The following is a 17,683-nucleotide window of genomic DNA, read 5'->3' as shown; positions in this document are numbered from 1 at the left end:
CATCGTTTCCAGGCCTTTGACCATTTTGGTTGCCCTCCTCTGGACACGTTCAAGTTTGTCAGTGTCCTTCTTGAATTGTGGTGCCCAGAACTGGACACAGTACTCCAGGTGTGGTCTGACCAGAGCAGAATACAGTGGCACTATTACTTCCCTTGATCTAGATGCTATACTCCTATTGATGCAGCCCAGAATTGCATTGGCTTTTTTAGCTGCCGCGTCACACTGTTGGCTCATGTCAAGTTTGTGGTCAACCAAGACTCCTAGATCCTTTTCACATGTACTGCTCTCAAGCCAGGTATTCACATGTACTGCTCTCAAGCCAGATATTGTGTCCTACATCTCTTGCCCAATCAATCATCACAGATTTAACTTATTCATCTTTTGTATGCCACTCCAGCAATAGCTTACACATTTTAGACAATTTTTTACCTTTATTATCCAACAACTCAGTCTCTAACTTAGTTTTTTCAGAAGCAAAACCATTTTTCTTATCCAGTTTGAACAATTCATTAATCTGGTAATAGTGTAACCAATTTAACTTACCTTTAACTTGATCAAATGGTCTTAGTTGGTTCTTTTACTTCTTTCGCCGTCGCCCTTCATGCTCAAATGTCTGCTGACCATTTATTTCCACATAGCTCCCCACCCTCCGAAATCTACTCCTGTAATGGATCTGTGTGGTGGTTCTCTCAGCATATATTCACAACAACCTTGTGGGGTAACCTAGGTTAAGAGATGAGCAGAAGGAAAGGAGGACCTGCTTCTATTGGAAAAACCTATTTGGTGTTTCGCAACCTTAGCCAGACCTAGCAGAGTACACGCAGAATCCACAGAAACAATTGGCAACTTGGCTGCAGACAGGATAGAGGAAGCAGGAAGCAGGAACTTGTAGTTAGGTGTTTATTATATACAGTGGACTATTTACAGGAACAGAACACGGATCTTTAGCTAGCTCTCTCTGACACGACTCGCACTGACACAGAACTCTGAACCTCATGAACTCCTAACACATTCCAGTTAGTAGGCCATTAATTACCACTCCCTTGAGAGAGCTTGACCAATCAAGGAGCGGTCTCCATGTCTCTGTTATCACCAGGCAGACTTACTCCTTCAGATTGCCTTCTGGCTGTCTGCCAAACCTTAATTGACTCTAAAAATTATTGGCAAACGGAGAGGCCAATAGTGCCTTGAGTGCCAAGGAAAACAAACATGGAGCCTGGCACGTTTCCCTGCGCAGCTCTGCTGGCTGTCCGTCTGATACAAAAGTCCTTCCGGCCTCTGCCTCTTGCCGTTAGCAGAGTAAACACAGCGGTGAAGCAAATGCAGCAAGTGGGTAATAAATCCAGAACACACAGGCGTTTCTTATCTTGTTAGCCTTTAATCTTGAAGTAAACCAGATCTTACATCTGTCCGGGTGACAAAGCACACATCTTGCACCCTCTCTTCGCTAAAAGCGAAACCAGACTGCAACTCTCAGAGTCAGACCACTCCCAAAGAGTTTCTAACCACGCCTCAGGTAAGAGACGTCACCACAGAACTCCTTAACCCTGTGAGTTCTGAAACCAGTAACACCCCCCTCTCGTCTCGAACCCAGAGGGAAACTGTGAACCCCTATTTACAGACCTCTTTGAGTTCAACTCACCTCCCATTGCCTTTTGCCTCCCACTGGCATTTATCCCAGGCAATTGTTGAACCCCTTCAACATTCCCAGAATCACACTGTGCGACACTTTCCCACGCACCCGTGACCTGAAACCCCTCTGACCCACTTGGGCCAGCAGTTGTGTCTTCTCCGTCAGACTTTTCCCCCTCTGACTTGACAACCCGTCCGTGAGCTTTCTCCATTACGCTTACCGGAGATGAAGCCTCACACCTGGACAGTCCTTTCACAACCCTTGTAGATGTCCAAACCTGCCCTGACCCCTGACCCTGGACCTGGTCCCCATCACCGGGTTCTGAACCCTGATCCTGGACCTGGTCCCCATCACCGGGATCAGCCTCTGCCTCCCTCTCCTCCCCTTGAGGAGACTTTGCACCCGTCACCTGGTGACGTATTCCCTTTTCCTTGAAAAAGTCCTCCAGAGCAGACCCAGTAAACTGTGACCCTCGGTCGCTCTTGAACCCTTGCACCCTGGTGGAGAAACTTCGTTCCACCTCTGCAACCCAATCCTGGATCAGTTGCGCCGCCTCCCCCTGTGATTTGAGAGAGAAACACCAGCCAACCTGGCTGTGGTCATCTGTCAGCGACAGCACATACCTGGCCCCACCCAGACTCTCACACCTCATGGGTCCTGACAGATCTGTGTGAACAAGCTCAAAGGGCTCTTTGGCTACCCTCCCAAACCCGGGAAAACCAAGTACCTTTGCACCTTTGCATGCCCTGCACCCTTGGGACCTCCTCCCACATTTCCGGAGTTCGCACCCTTTTGTGCACCTGTGCAACTTTTGCACATGACTGGGAACCTTAGCACACTGCACCTGTGCTTTTCCAGCATTCCCACCACCCTCCAGAGGTGACTCCAGAACAAAGGAATTGTTCTCCCTCTGCACGTTGACCAGTTGTCTCCCTCCTCTGAAAATGGAACAGGTGTCATTTTCAAAACAAACATTGTATCCCTGCTTCATTAGAGCTGATACAGATAATAGACAACAATTCAGTCCCGGCACAACGTAGACGTCTAGCTCCTCCTGTAAAGGAGAGAAAAACACGTTAGCCACACCACGGACGGATTTTTGTGTTCCGTCTGTGAACATAACAGTCATTCCAGTTGAAACAGCCCTGCAGTTCCGCATTTCGCCAGCAGGTTCACTTATCAGGTGACGACTGACAGTAGTATCCAAAACCCAGCGCATCACCATGTCCTGGCTGGAGTTGTTCTTCACAGTTGCCATAGAAGCAGTGATAAGAAAACAACCCTCCCCAGTGTCCGAGCCACGTCCTTCCCTTGCGTTCCCACGCTGGCCTCCTCTTCCAGACTGATTCCCCTGGGAACTCAGCTGGTTGACCTTGGCAAACTTGGCAACATCCTGTCTTGCCTCTCTGCTCCGGTGGGGGCAACTGCCACGCAGATGTTGAACTCCGGTGGAAAAACACTGCCCGGGGCTCCTCCCAGCTGGCCTCCTTCTCCTTCTTCTTCCGGAAAAGCACTCCTTGCCAGCTTTGCCCCCTCTGAACCGCCATCCCATTCCAGCAGGCTTCTTAAACTTGCCTTTGGAATCCTTCCCCCTCCCCGACCTGCTCACCAGCGCTCCTTGAGGCTAAAACATCAGGAACAGGGGCTACAGCCATCTCTAGGCTTTTGTATTCCTTCCCCAGGGCTCTGGCCTCCTGCTGAAGCTTCACAGCAAACGCAGCAGTACATCCCCAGACAGCCCTTGCTGACTTCACGTCCTTGCCCAACTTCTTAGAGTGAGCTTTCCAGACGGAATGTCCTCCAAAACCTGGCTGCCTGCCATTGTCTTCCGTTCTCCCAAGGGTCCCCAAGCTTACTCACAGCTTATCCAGCACCCCGTCCGGAGAGACGATTTCCTGCTGCTCTCGAACTCCGCAGCAACACAGCACAGGCAAACCTTTGCGTCTTTCAACTAGCTGCTTGCCTTAAATTCCGGCCTCAAAGACAGCTCCGGCTGCTCCGGCTGGCCCCAGCAACCTTTCAGCTGGCTCCCCCACACATGTGGGACGTTCCTGCAATGCTTCAAAGCTTTGGCAAACTGCCCATAACCTATTGGCAAACGGAGAGGCCAATAGTGCCTTGAGTGCCAAGGAAAACAAACATGGAGCCTGGCACGTTTCCCTGCGCAGCTCTGCTGGCTGTCCGTCTGATACAAAAGTCCTTCCGGCCTCTGCCTCTTGCCGTTAGCAGAGTAAACACAGCGGTGAAGCAAATGCAGCAAGTGGGTAATAAATCCAGAACACACAGGCGTTTCTTATCTTGTTAGCCTTTAATCTTGAAGTAAACCAGATCTTACATCTGTCCGGGTGACAAAGCACACATCTTGCACCCTCTCTTCGCTAAAAGCGAAACCAGACTGCAACTCTCAGAGTCAGACCACTCCCAAAGAGTTTCTAACCACGCCTCAGGTAAGAGACGTCACCACAGAACTCCTTAACCCTGTGAGTTCTGAAACCAATAACAAAAATTCCTTCCAGTAGCACCTTAAAGACCAACTAAGTTATACCAAGAACTAACTTAGTTGGTCTTTAAGGTGCTACTGGAAGGAATTTTTTATTTTGACTATGGCAGACCAACACAGCTACCTATCTGTAACTTAATTGACTCTGTGTGAGTAGTTGCATGTACACAGTTTCCCAACAGCTTTTATAACTGCTTATCACACACAAAGCACCATCGGTTAAAAGCACATTTAAAGCATATGGCTTTCCCCAAAGGATCCTGGGAGCCGTAGTTTGTTAAGGATGCTGAGCATTGTAGCTCTGTGAGTAGCAAACTACAGTTCCCAGGATTCTTTGGGGGAAGCCAATGTACTTTCAATTTATTATTTTATTTGTTGAATTTATATACTTCCCTATACCCAAAGGTCTCAGGGCGGTTCACAAAAGAGATCGCAATATATAAAACAAAAACAACAAACCAGTAATTACCCCCCCCCCCGAAAAATCCAGCCACATTTTAAAAGGGTATGGGATGTTGTTCAGGTCAACCAAAGGTCTGATTATAAAGGAATGTTTTTGCCTGGTGCCTGAAGGTGTATAATGAAGGCGCCAGGTGAACTTCCCTGGGGAGAGCATTCCACAGACAGGGAGTCACTGCAGAGAAGGCCCATTCTCGTGTTGCCACCCTCCAGACCTCTCAATGAGGAGGCACATGAAGGAGGGTCTCGGAAGATGATCTCAGGGTCTGAGTAGGTTCATATGGAAAGAGGAAGTCCTTGAGGTATTGCAGTCGTGAGCTGTTTGAGGCTTTATAGGTCAAAACCAGCACTTTGAATTGGGCCTAGAAACTAATACAGTGGTACCTTGGGTTAAGAACTTAATTCATTCTGGAGGTCTGTTCTTAACCTGAAACTGTTCTTAACCTGAAGCACCACTTTAGCCAATGGGGCCTCCCGCTGCCGCCGCGCCGCCGGAACACGATTTCTGTTCTCATCCTGAAGCAAAGTTCTTAACCTGAAGCACTATTTCTGGGTTAGCGGAGTCTGTAACCTGAAGCGCATGTAACCTGAAGCATATGTAACCTGAGGTACCACTGTATTTCTAACCACTCCTTTTATTCCAAGACCGAAGCTCTGTTATGGTAAAAACAATGCCCAGCCACTTCTCTAGGCAAGCTTCAGTTTCAGGAACAGGAAATCGAAGCTGCACAAACCAGTGAGTGTCTTGTAACCCCTTAAAGCAACGGTTCCCAATTAGTTAAGTATTGCACTTCCATGGGGGTACCTGATTTGTACAAAAGTATCTCAAGAAACAGGGTTGGAAAAGGCTATCTGGGATTCTAGAAAGTTTTAGGTAACTTTGGGCTGTTTTGACTTCCTACGAGACAGCTTGTTAAGTTCATAAAGTTTAGAAAGAACGAGTGCATGTTTTGTAAATCTGAATCCTTCCTAATGCAATGGAGGATCAAACATCCCTTCCAACCTCAGGGATTTGAGCTGTGACAGTAGACAGTGCGCAAAGCCACACCGCAGAGTCTCATAAACATATTTTCCCCAGCTATACACCTGCAGCAGGGAGAATGAAGACTTTGCTGTGTACTCTGCACCTGATAATTATCAAAACTATTGTAATTTTTATTTTTTCCTTCTGAAAAGCTCTGGGGAGTTTTCTAAACATTATTTCTGAAACTCATAACAAAGAAGTCAGAAGCAAGAACAAAACAAAAAAATTTTGTTTACCCAATGTGGAAAGGCTGGTGCATTTATATCTCTGGGGCCACTGAGAACCTGGGCTGAAATTTAGGGTGGGCAGGGACTAGGTGGAGGTGAGTTTTAAATATTAGCTCCTTTATTTCTGAAACCACAGCTGGACTCCCATCTGGATCAAGAAAGCACTGCAGCAGATCGGCAGCTGAGAGCGGTCAGGCAGAAGGGAGTGCAGCAGCAGCAGCAGACAACAGTGAAATGATCATAATCTCCCTAATGCTTTTGCTAATGATGCCCCATTCGTCCTGTAGAACGCTGAAGGGGAAATGCCAATTTGGTTTGATAAATGATCGAAAAGGCACACTTAATTATTATAGGCCAGGAGACCACCTCATTCTTGGTGTCTTAGCTACAGGCACTGTTGTGACCTCCCTGCATGATTTCTCCAAGTCTTCATCTGCTACTGATTTTAAGTATGTCACCATGTGGAGAAAGATTTACTACTGCTACTTTCAACTGTGATTCCATGCTCTCCCCTTTTTTCTGGTTTCTTTTCCTGCTAAATTTTACCTCAAATAAGTCCTCAATTGGCTTCAGGGGTACCATCATTCCTGGGTGCACAGGGACATTTGTGCACAGACAGAAATTTCTCATGCAGCTGCGTAGCTATGAAACACCAGGCGCTGCTTCCCCCTCTGCCTGTAGTGTAAAGGTAAAGGTAAAGGACCCCTGGATGGTTAAGTCCAGTCAAAGGCAACTATGGGGCTTTGGCTCTCATCTCGCTTTCAGGCAGGCAGCTTTCTGGGTCATGTGGCCAGCATGACTAAACCGCAGGTGTCTCTCCAACAGAGCTCACATTATAAACAGCATGACATGGGTAGAGGCGCTCTTTCAGATTAGCAGCTCTGAAGCCATCTAAGGCTTTGCATATCAAACCCAAAACACGGAATTGGGCTTGACAATTAACTGTCAGCCAGTGCAGGCCTTTGAGGGCTGATGTTCCCTTTTCTTGGGGAGAAAAATCCTGTTGCCAAACAACCATTTCCAAATGAACTGAAAACACATAAACTCCGAGCTGGCCTTCCAAGAGTTGTCGCAGTAAAATCCAAATATTTCTCGTAGTTATCCATGCTCTAATGTGAAAAGATGCACAAACTTTAATACTCTTTCACTGACTGCACAATGGAAAATCTGATGACATCTATTTTGCTGCAGGATATATGATCAAAGTTACTGGCACATCCTGCCCTTCTTGTTTGCCATTCAAGAGATCAGCGAGAATCCCAGGCTCCTGCCCAACATCACCCTGGGCTACAACCTCTATGAGAGTTATTTTAATGCAATAATGACTTATGAAGCTGTGCTAGACCTGCTGTCCGGTGGGCAGAAGAATGTTCCAAACTACATCTGTGAAAGACAGAATAAACAGCTGGCCGTTCTAGAAGGAGGTGACTCTGCTCTTTCTAATCTCATATCAACCATTCTGAGCATTTATAAAATCCCACAGGTATGAACTGGGGAAAGGTGGGTGGATTGGGGGCTGAGCCTATTTCTGTACTGCAGTTTCTCTCCACCGTTCGCGTCAATCTCTTTTATTTTTTCATCTTTTCTAAGTTTGCTCATTAAAATTTCCAATACCATAATAAATAATAATGAGGAAAGAGGGCATCCCTGACTTGTACCCTTTGAAATCTCGATGTTTCCTGACACCCTGCCATTGATGATATGTTTGGCCTTTTGCCTCCTATAAATTGCCTCAATTCCTCTCACGAATATTTTCCCCAGGCTCATTTATAACTATATTTTTTCCAGCTCTTTCTTCCTTTTTTGTATTGCATTTTGTTCTATTGAATACAACCTGATAACTGCTTTGCTTGTGTCCGAGACTGTTTTGATATCTGTGCCTTTGTTACTATTAATTTCACAGTTTTCTTTCACTAACTTTTTGACCCCTAGAAGTATACAAAATCACTACATCTCCTTCTCAAAAAAAGCAAATACCGTTCAAATTAAATACAGCCTACTTTGCAAAATCCAAAATTAAACAACCCCATCATAAATCTTTTAACTAAATAAAAATAAATTTGGGCTCTCAACTTCCCAGACACCTAATCAATCATCATGGTGAATATGTTCCCCATTATTAATCAGTTGAGGTTAATACATATTTGCACTTGCTACTGAAAACGGGGGGGGGGGGGGGAAACACAAATTCTTTTTTCCCTAGGTCAGTTATGGTTTTGCTAGTCGTGCATCAACTGATAAATCTCAGTTCCCTTTCTCCTATCGGATGGTCCCAAAACAGGAACCTCCTCACCTGGCTGTGGTCAAATTGCTCCTGCATTTCAAATGGACGTGGATCGGTCTCATTGCACCAGACAGTGACAAGGGAGAAAAGTTCATGAGGACATTCACAGCTGCAGTCACAAAGAATGATATTTGTGTGGCCTTCTCAGAAAGTATCACAGATATTGTTATTTCTAATCCAAAGAACCTGCTATTATTTCTCATTCAGAGACAAATCAATGTTGTTGTCTACCATGCAGATGTTCCATCCACTATAATTCTAGTTGCGTATATGACATACTTTGAAAATACCTTTAAAATAACAGTGGGAAAAGTTTGGGTCACAACAGCTTTGCAGGATCTCAGTATGAGTTTGGCAGCTGACAGGGATCCCCACTCTGTCCCTGCTTCTTTGTCCTTCTTAATCCAGACAAAGAGGAGGACAAAATATAAAACATTGGACCTAAATGCTGTTTTAACCCACAAGCCTACAGATATAATATTTACGTGTTCTGTTTCAAAGAATTCTGCAAGAGTCCAGGAAAGATGTAGAGAGAGAGGAGAACTGGGGACATTGTCACAAGAATTTACTGAGAGAATGTTGTCTCAAGACAGCTACAGTATTTACAACACTATTCAGGCCATGGCAAGTGTCCTGAGTGCTGTATACTCATCCAAACCAAGCCAGATGGCCATGGTGGGAAGCAGAAAGATGGACCTTGAAAGAATACAACCATGGCAGGTATGATACTTTCTCTGGCACATTCTCAACTCTGAACGGTGATTCAGAAATTAAATTCTGATTTCAGGATATATTCATGGTGGGGTTGGTGGGGATGTTCTGAACCCATAAATGAGGCAAACCCATTTTGTCAAGTTCCCAATGCCTCACACTTGTACGTGAACATTTAACTGGACACTGCCCAGGCTCCTGGCACCATCTCCATTTCTCCTAACAGGAGATACTTCATTACTTACTGTGACACCTTGTATTTGGGCAAGAGTCTAGGAGGCCAGAGAGCAGCAGGGGAAGATGAGGAGGTGTAAGGGCAACCAAATACCACGGGGTGGCTTACTACACTTTGAAATGAAATGATTCTTATATTCCCTTGGCGCACCTGTGTGTGACACCTAAGACCATGAAATACTGAGCCCAAAATTGTTTGAGGATATCACTGCCTCGGGCATCTGATTAGTGATTATTTTTAAGCTGCAAGGAGGGGCAAGCAAGGGAGGGGGTGGAAAACGAAGGCTGGGGCAGCACCCAGGGCATCCCATCCCAATCCCACTTTGCTGTGACGTGTCTGCTTGGGGCTAAGGGGAAAGAGACAGGAGGAGCCACTCCAGGACAGGCTAAATTGCAGCTTCCAGAGAGGCACAGTGAGGGAAGCACACGTTCCTTTCCAACTCTTTTTCAGACATGAAGCTGTCTACAACCATGTACTTAATCCAGCAAGACCCTTTTTAATTCCCTTCTCATGCATTTTGGTGCCTGTCTTCTCACCGTCCCCTTTTCCAGTGAAGCCCGATGTGCTCTTGTTTTGATGATGATGATGATGATGCTACTCCTCCCACCTGATAACAGTATTGGAGAGCAATGCTGGAACATGTGTGTGAAAAGAGAAATCCTTTATTGTAGGCACTCGGCACTTCTTAGCCCTCCAGCTTCCCCTCTTCTTCCCCCAAGTGTCTCCACCCAAATCACTTTCCCCAAATGTGCACCACCTCCTCTTTCAAACTGCAGATGCAGGGCTACTCTGCCCATGAAGGTGGAATTGAGGCAGCCCTGGCAAGCAAGGCGTCAGGTGGGGGTGGACGACACCTTCCTGTTTTGCCTCAGGTGGTGAAACGGGACAGGTCACTGACTAGATGTTACCTGTTCCCAAGTCTGAAGGGCTACAGTTACAGACAAGTTCATTTCTCAGCATTGAGTAAATGTGTTGTAAAGGTTGCCACCTGGTGCCCTGATTTGGATGGCTCTTCCATTCTAGAATGGGACCACACACCCTGATCCTACTACAATGTTATAACCACACTGGCTTTCATTCATGATTCTAATCTTAACATGCAATATATTAATGTCTCTAGCTCTGCTATTTCCCAACTAAGAGTCCCATCTGAGTCTCTGGGACCACACCTTGGGAGACTAGAGTTTTTAGTGGGCAAGGCTCATGTACGCTACTTTGTTCCTCATTTGCTAATTCTGGGTGTGTTTTCCATTACCATTTTAGCTCCACTCCTTCCTAAGAAACCTCCAGCTTTACAACTTTTCCATGGATGGAGCTTATTGGGATGAGAATGGGGAGCTGGCAGCTGACTTTGACATTGTCAACTGGGTGGCGTTTCCCAATAAGTCCCTTGTTGGGTTGAAAGTTGGGAGTGTAGAGAGATCAGCATCTCCAGAGATTATCAAGTTCGCCATTGACCAGAATGTCATTGTGTGGCCCAGGTGGTTCAAACAGGTGGGTGAAAAAATTAATCACATCTTATTCTCTTAGATATATCTGACCAAGCAATACTATGCTATTGGCCAGGCAGCAGCAAACGTACACCTGCATAGCTTATTCTGCAGTTCTAACCTCATTGTATGATTCAGTCCTAACTGCACTCTATGGCTCCTCCTATCCACAAAGTCCTAACATCTTCTGCTTGATGCTTTTTCTCATTTTGGCTAGAATGTGCCTCTTTCAAGGTGTACCGAAAACTGTCGTCCAGGATATGCCAAGGCCATTAAAGAGGGAGAACCAATCTGCTGCTATGCTTGTGTTGAATGCATGGAAGGAACAATCTCCATTCAGGAAGGTAAATGTCTCTGAAAGGATATTTAAAAGAGTTGACTTTTCATAGTACAAAATCACTTTCAAATTCCAGGCATTGGTACCTATGGAGGGGGGTCTTGCCTCATTAAAGGATCTCAATGGGATATGTTGGCCCTTAATACTTTTATTCTGACCCCCTACTATATCCCATGATTGCTTCAAGGCAAACCCACAACCCAAAATACAGTAATCGGATAAGAATCACAGAATAATATAGTTGGTATGCAATAGACTATGGAATGTCATGGGTATAATATTTATATTGACAACACTGAAGTCACTCTTGTGTTTTTCAGATGCAAAGCATTGCAACAAATGTCCAGATGATCAGAATTCCAATCTACACAGAGATCAGTGTATCCCCAAGATTATACATTTCTTGTCCTATGGAGAACCTCTGGGGATCCTCCTAGCTTCTTTCGCCCTGCTTTTGTCCCTGACTGCTGGTTTTCTTTTGGGAATCTTCATTAAATACTTTGACACCCCAATAGTCAAGGCCAACAACCGGGACCTCACCTACTTGCTCCTCGTCTCCCTCCTGCTCTCCTTCTTGTCCTCCTTCTTATTCACCGGTCGGCCCCAGAGGTGGACCTGCCTTCTCCGACAAACTGCCTTCAGCATCATCTTCTCCGTGGCCGTGTCTTCCCTGTTGGCCAAGACCATCACGGTGGTGGTGGCGTTTATGGCCACAAAGCCAGGGAGCCAGATGAGGAAATGGCTGGGCAAGAGCTTGGCCAACTGCCTGGTCTTGTCTTTCTCCAGTGTCCAAGGGGGCATCTGCATGGTCTGGCTGGGAATGTCTCCCCCCTTCCCAGACTCCGACATGCACTCCCAGCCTGGGCAGATCATTCTGCAATGTAACGAAGGCTCTCTTGCCATGTTTTCTTCTGCCCTTGGCTACATGGGCTTTCTGGCGGCCGTCTGCTTCACGGTGGCTTTCCTAGCCAGGAAGCTGCCTGGGGCCTTCAACGAAGCCCAGCTGATCACCTTCAGCATGCTGGTGTTTTGCAGTGTTTGGGTGTCCTTTGTGCCAGCCTACCTGAGCACCAAGGGGAAATATATGGTAGCCGTGCAGGTCTTCTCTATCTTGGCCTCCAGTTCGGGGTTACTGGGCTGCATCTTCATCCCCAAGTGCTACATTATCGTCCTGAGGCCAGATCTGAATAAAAAGGAACATCTAATGGTGTAACTTTTAAAAAAATCTAGTCTTTTTTTGGCATACCACTGCAATGATAAAACCAATGAATGTGAATTGAGTGTTCCTTTCCCAATATGCCAGTCTAACATCTTTCCTCCATGTGAATCAGAAAAGAAACTGGTCTTTGGACATAATGAAAGTGGGATGGCCATAGGACCTTTTCTTTAAAGATTTGCAATCCCAATTTTTGCAATCTGAATCTAAGTAGATTCATGTTAACATTACTGGGTTTTCCATGTTATTCCTTGAAGGAGAACTACCTGAAAATGATTTATCGATGGTATTTAACTCCGAGTAGACTTGCTAAAATGTGTAAGTCCTAATCAGATAATTGCTGGAGATGTAATGAGGTTAGAGTATGTATTATAATATGTTGTAGACTTCTCAAAGTACAAAAGAGTGTTGGGAAATGATTTATAATGTATTGGGGGGAAATGTTTAGAAGTACCTTTCCAAAAAAAACAGAATCCTTTTTGTTGGATATAATTCAGAGGAAAATTCCCAGGTGTCAACTATTGCGGTCCATGTTTTGCTACCCAAAAATGGAAAAAGTGAGGTCCCCACCAAAGAAGGAAGCTATCAAGTAGAACTCAGCTTCTTCAAACAGTCTTGTGGATTATTGGAAGGAAATATTTGCACATTCTTATTGGTCCCATTATAAATTAAATAGTTCTGTTTCTGGGCTTCTTTGTGTTTTATTTCTGGAAGCTGGGAATGAAATCCTTTTTGTTGGGTGTAATTCAGAGGAAATTGTTTAGCTCATGTAAAGTATGCAGTGATTTATGATATGCAAAATGAACCATAGAAAAAGAAGGGAAGTCATTGATTTAAGGATGTCTAAATGAATATATTGAAATGCATATTACAAAAATTTAATAAAAATTCCATTAAAAAAACAGTATTGGGTTTTATTCAACTAATGCCCATACGGTTTTGAAGGATCTGATCTTAGGGTGGAAATGAAAGCAGCACTAAGGAGATCACTCCATCAGCTCAAGTGTTTCTGCTTTCCTGATGAATGACCTATACCAGTGGTGGCGAACCAGAAAGGGCATTCAGAGCCCTCTCTTTAGGCACGCACGCCATCACCCCAGCAGGGCTGTAGCTTGTGCGGGGGTGGGGGCTGAGGAGGGGAGGAGGGCTCGCACCGTCCAAAGTCTGCGGCCTCAGGGCCTGGTGAGTACTGAGGGGCTGAGCAGGCATTGACTTTTGATGCGCCAGGGCCTCCCACAAGTCTGTTTTTCCTACTCGGGAGTAAGCCGCCTTTAGTTCAGTAGGGATTAACTCCCATGTCAGTAAGCATATAAAGACGGCAACCTAAGAAGGGGCTGCTGGGTTTACATGTTCACTGGGCTTTCCCAAGTAAGCCAACAGAAATATTCGTTCCGTGGAGACTGCGATCAAACGGCAGCAGAAGAGATGGCAAATAATAATAATCATAATAATCACAATAATAATAATATATTTATACTCCATTTATATTTATTTGTATGTGTGCATGCACATATTATTATCTCAAATTAAAATTGGGAGAGGGTGGCTCTTAGTACAGCCCTCCAGTGTTCAATAGTGGCAAAAACTGTGGAACCTTCTGGAAAAAAATGTTTTTCCGAGGTTTGATGGCTCATAACACCACTTTGTTTTGGAGTAATACCAGTGCTTTCTTTCTGTGGGGACACAGGGGGACGCATACCCCATAACATTTTGTTAATTTAATGGGAGAAGAAATTCACTGTATTTCTTTCCCCCGATTTGAACTGTATTTATTTCCCCCCAGTGGTGATCTTCCTCAGTTGAAATGAGAGTACCCCTAAACATTTTTTAAGAGAAAAAAGCACTGAGTTATAATACCATAAAATTATATATCAATGGAAAGATAATTTAATGAAGAATGTAATGCAGTAACTTTTATGAAGGATTATTTAATACAACAGCAGTCATAAAAATATACAGGTGAAAATGCCATGTTGGCACTTTGTGGGTTTCGGGTTGCAGTTTGGGCACTTGGTCTCTAAAAGGTTCCCCATCACTGGTCCATACTCTAAACGGGACCACCAAATCGATGGTAATATTCTCCAAATATGCTTTAAGATGTTGAAGGATATGAGACTGTGCTAATCAGGAGCTGGGGGGTTCAGTCTATGCCATCCTTCCATTGCCTTCTTAACTAAGAAACCCAAGCATGGGTCAGTGGAGAATGAGCATTTGGAAAAGAAAGCAATACTGGCCGCTTGGACCGTCAAGGTCTTGGCTGCATTGCCAATGGATCTACGATGGGCAAGATATTGCAGAACCTGCCCCTCTCTTGGTGCTGAGGGGGTGGACCGGGCACACATGGCACCAAACTGCAGCACAAGACCCCTGCTTGAAGCTGCGGGTGTGTGGCTGGAAGTGAAGGTCAGAAATTCCTCCCAGGCCTTTTTATAAGATCAAAATGTGGATGGCGATACAGAAGTCATTACTCCATGGATCACTTTGTGCTGCCTAGATTCCAAAGATGGTCTGGGAAAGGGTCCTGAGAAGCCTCTGGAGCCAGGGTATGGAAGCGTTCCATCTGGAAGCAAGACAGGGCATCGTCCAACCCAGGGATGAAACTGGCGGTGAAGGAAAAGTTGGCCTGCAAGCAAAAAAGCACAAACACACAGAGAAGCCCCAATACTTGGTCCAAGCGTGTTGATTGCCAGTTGATAACATTGACCACTGTCTGACTGTCCAACCAGAATCTTAACCGATGATTCCTAAAAACCTCGACTCATAGGTGAATGGCAACCACAATAGGAAAAAAATCAAGGAAAGTAAATCGGGGGTGATAGCACCACCCTGCCAATGCTCTGCGTACCACCTTCTTCTAAAATCAATACCAAGGGAACCTGCCGAGTTGGAGTGCACCTGGAGGTCATGCTGAGTGGCAAGAATATCCTATGAAAGAGAAATGCCGTTGTATTCCAAAAGGAATTTGAGCTACACCGCCAAATCTGCTTTGACTGCCTTACCCAGGCAGACCCTGTGATGAGGCGACCTCAAGTTCAATGTTAGCCGTGCACGATGTGCAGAGAAAGCTATTCCCGGAGCTATCACCCTGCAAGAAAAGTTCAGGTGATGAAGAAGTGACTGGACTTAGCATAACATCACCTTTTAAAGATGTAGGTGCTGCCTAATAACCTCTCGCAGGGTTGCTACTTTATCCCACAAAAGACGGGAAGCCTGTGTCACCAAATCTAATCCAATGCCAAGATAGGTCAGTTTAGTAACCGGGCCTTCAGTTTTTTCCAAGGCCAGAGGGACCCCAATTCCTGTGTCATGGCGGCAAAACCATCCATGAGCTGTTGACAAGGGTGGGGAAGAAGGTGGGGCCATAAAGAGGAAATCATCGAGATAATGATACACACATAGCTGGAGCCCATTCTATGGCAAATGGCCCATTCAAGGAATGTGCTGAAAGTCTCAAAGGCAGCACATGTGGGACACGGGTGGCGCTGTGGGTTAAACCACAGAGCCTAGGGCTTGCTGATCAGAAGGCTGGCAGTTCGAATCCCCACGACGGTGTGAGCTCCCGTTGCTCAGTCCCAGCTCCTGCCCACCTAGCAGTTTGAAAGCACGTCAAAGTGCAAGTAGATAAATAGGTACCTGTCAGGGAACTGACATCGGAGCGAGAGGCGAAGGGGAGGCTCCCAGATGATGCTGGCGAAGGACCCAGCAGCAGGGGGAGAAACAGCTCAGTAGAGGGGGAAGCCAATCAGCGTAACACCAGGGATAAAGGGGGGCAGACGGGGGAATTGGAGAGAGGGCTCCAGGACTCTTCACTGGACATCAGTGAGGAGAGCCCAGGTCCTCCGCTACCCACGCCTTCCCTGCGCAGAAGACTCCCGCGCAGTGAGCGGAGGAGGAGACTGGGTGTCAAACAACTTTTATGCTGGAAGAGGTTCAAGAAACGCCCACTGACGGATTCTGCCAGTGACTGAGGCAGCCACGATGAGAAGTGGTTGTGCAGTCAGAAAGGTTTAACAAGGCAAATTAACCGAGAAAGGCACCAGTTTACGCACGAGTAACTCATACCTATTACAGCACCATTCCAGCGGGAAGGTAAACGGTGTTTCTGTGTGCTGCTCTGGTTCGCCAGAAGCGGCTTGGTCATGCTGGCCACATGACCTGGAAGCTGTATGCAGGCTCCCTTGGCTAATAAAGCAAGATGAGCACTACAACCCCAGAGTCGGTCACAACTGGGCCTCATGGTAAGGGGTCCCTTTACCTTTACGTACGTACATACATACATACATACATACATACCACACCCATCTGGCTGGGTTCCCCTAGCCACTCAGGGCGGCTCCCAACAGAATATTAAAAACACAATAAAGCATCAAACATTAAAAACTTCCCTAAACATGACTGCCTTCAGATGTCTTCTAAAAGTCAGATAGTTGTTTATTTCCTTGACATCTAATGGGAGGGCAATCCATAGGGCAGGCGCCACTACCAAGAAGGCCCTCTGTCTGGTTCCCTGTAACCTCATTTCTCGCAGGAAGGAAACTGCTAGAAGGCCATCGGAGCTGGACCTCAGGAACTTTTTGCATACAAAGAATGTGCCCTGAGAACTGAGCAATTGTGATTCCATTGCAATACCTATTATCCTATTATTATTATTATTATTATTATTATTATTATTATTATTATTATCCTATTATTTTGTACAAAAGTATCTCACATAACAGGGTTGGAAAAGACTATCTGGGATTCTAGGAAGTTCTAGGAAACTTTGGGCTGTTTTGATGTCCTACAAGACAGCTTGTTAAGTTCATAAAGTTTAGAAAGAACGAGTGCATGTTTTGTAAATCTGAATCCTTCCTAATGCAATGGAGGATCAAACATCCCTTCCAACCTCAGGGAAGTGAGCTGTGAAAGTAGACAGTGCTCAAAGCCACACTGCAGAGTCTCATCAACATCTTTTCCCCAGCTATACACCTGCCGCAGAGAGAAGCAAGACTTTGCTGTTTAGTCTGCCCATGATCATTATCAAAACTATTGTAATTAAGTTTAATTTTTTCATTCTGAGAAGCTCTGGGATGTTATCTCTGAAACTAATAACAAAGAAGTCAGAAGGAAGAACAACATGTAAAAACTTTGTATGTGGAAAGGTTGGTGCATTAATATCTCTCGGGCCACTGAGAGCCTGGGCTCAAATTCAGGGCAGGCAGGGACTAGGCGGAGGTGAGGTTTAAATATGAGCTCCTTGATTAGACTCCACAGCTGGACTCCCATCTGGATTAAAAAGGCACTGCAGCAGATCTGCAGCTGAGAGCAGTCAGGGCAGAAGGGACTGCAGCAGCAGACGGCAATGAAATGATCATACTCTCCCTAATTCTTTTGCTACTGATGCCCCATTCGTCCTGTGGGACGCTGAAGGGGAAATGCCAGTTTGGTGTGCTAAATGATCGAAACGACACACTTAATAATTATAGGCCGGGAGACCACCTCATCGCTGGTGTCTTAGCTGTAGGCATTACTAATGACTACCTGCGTGATTTCTCCAAGTCTCCATCTGTTTCTGGTGTAATGTATGT

The 17,683-nt window shown here is 45.6% G+C and overlaps 2 protein-coding genes across 2 annotated transcripts in view; one reads left to right on the top strand and one right to left on the bottom strand.

Annotated features, from left to right (window-relative positions):
* LOC309525096 (macrophage mannose receptor 1-like) overlaps positions 1-17,683 on the bottom strand; it is a 139,242-nt gene that overhangs the window by 104,533 nt on the left and 17,026 nt on the right. The gene's annotated exons all lie outside the window — the stretch shown is intronic.
* LOC309524877 (vomeronasal type-2 receptor 26-like) lies at positions 6,910-12,241 on the top strand. Its single transcript, XM_082210040.1, has 5 exons — positions 6,910-7,326; positions 8,629-8,847; positions 10,337-10,567; positions 10,781-10,907; positions 11,221-12,241. Exons 1-5 carry the CDS (start codon positions 7,165-7,167, stop codon positions 12,111-12,113), a joined length of 1,632 nt encoding a protein of 543 aa, XP_082066166.1. The 5' UTR covers positions 6,910-7,164; the 3' UTR covers positions 12,114-12,241.

This window comes from Podarcis vaucheri, assembly GCF_965113315.1.
Source record: "Podarcis vaucheri genome assembly, chromosome: 2".
In the NCBI taxonomy this organism is placed as follows: domain Eukaryota; kingdom Metazoa; phylum Chordata; class Lepidosauria; order Squamata; family Lacertidae; genus Podarcis; species Podarcis vaucheri.
This window is presented reverse-complemented; position numbering and strand designations above follow the sequence as displayed.

Bases quoted from the DNA above. Each gene is read 5' to 3' on its own strand.
- LOC309524877 (XM_082210040.1), top strand. From the start codon at position 7,165: ATGACTTATGAAGCTGTGCTAGACCTGCTGTCCGGTGGGCAGAAGAAT. The intron at 8,848-10,336 runs GTATGATACTTT...TTACCATTTTAG, and splicing joins AAAGAATACAACCATGGCAG to CTCCACTCCTTCCTAAGAAA. The intron at 10,568-10,780 runs GTGGGTGAAAAA...CATTTTGGCTAG, and splicing joins GGCCCAGGTGGTTCAAACAG to AATGTGCCTCTTTCAAGGTG.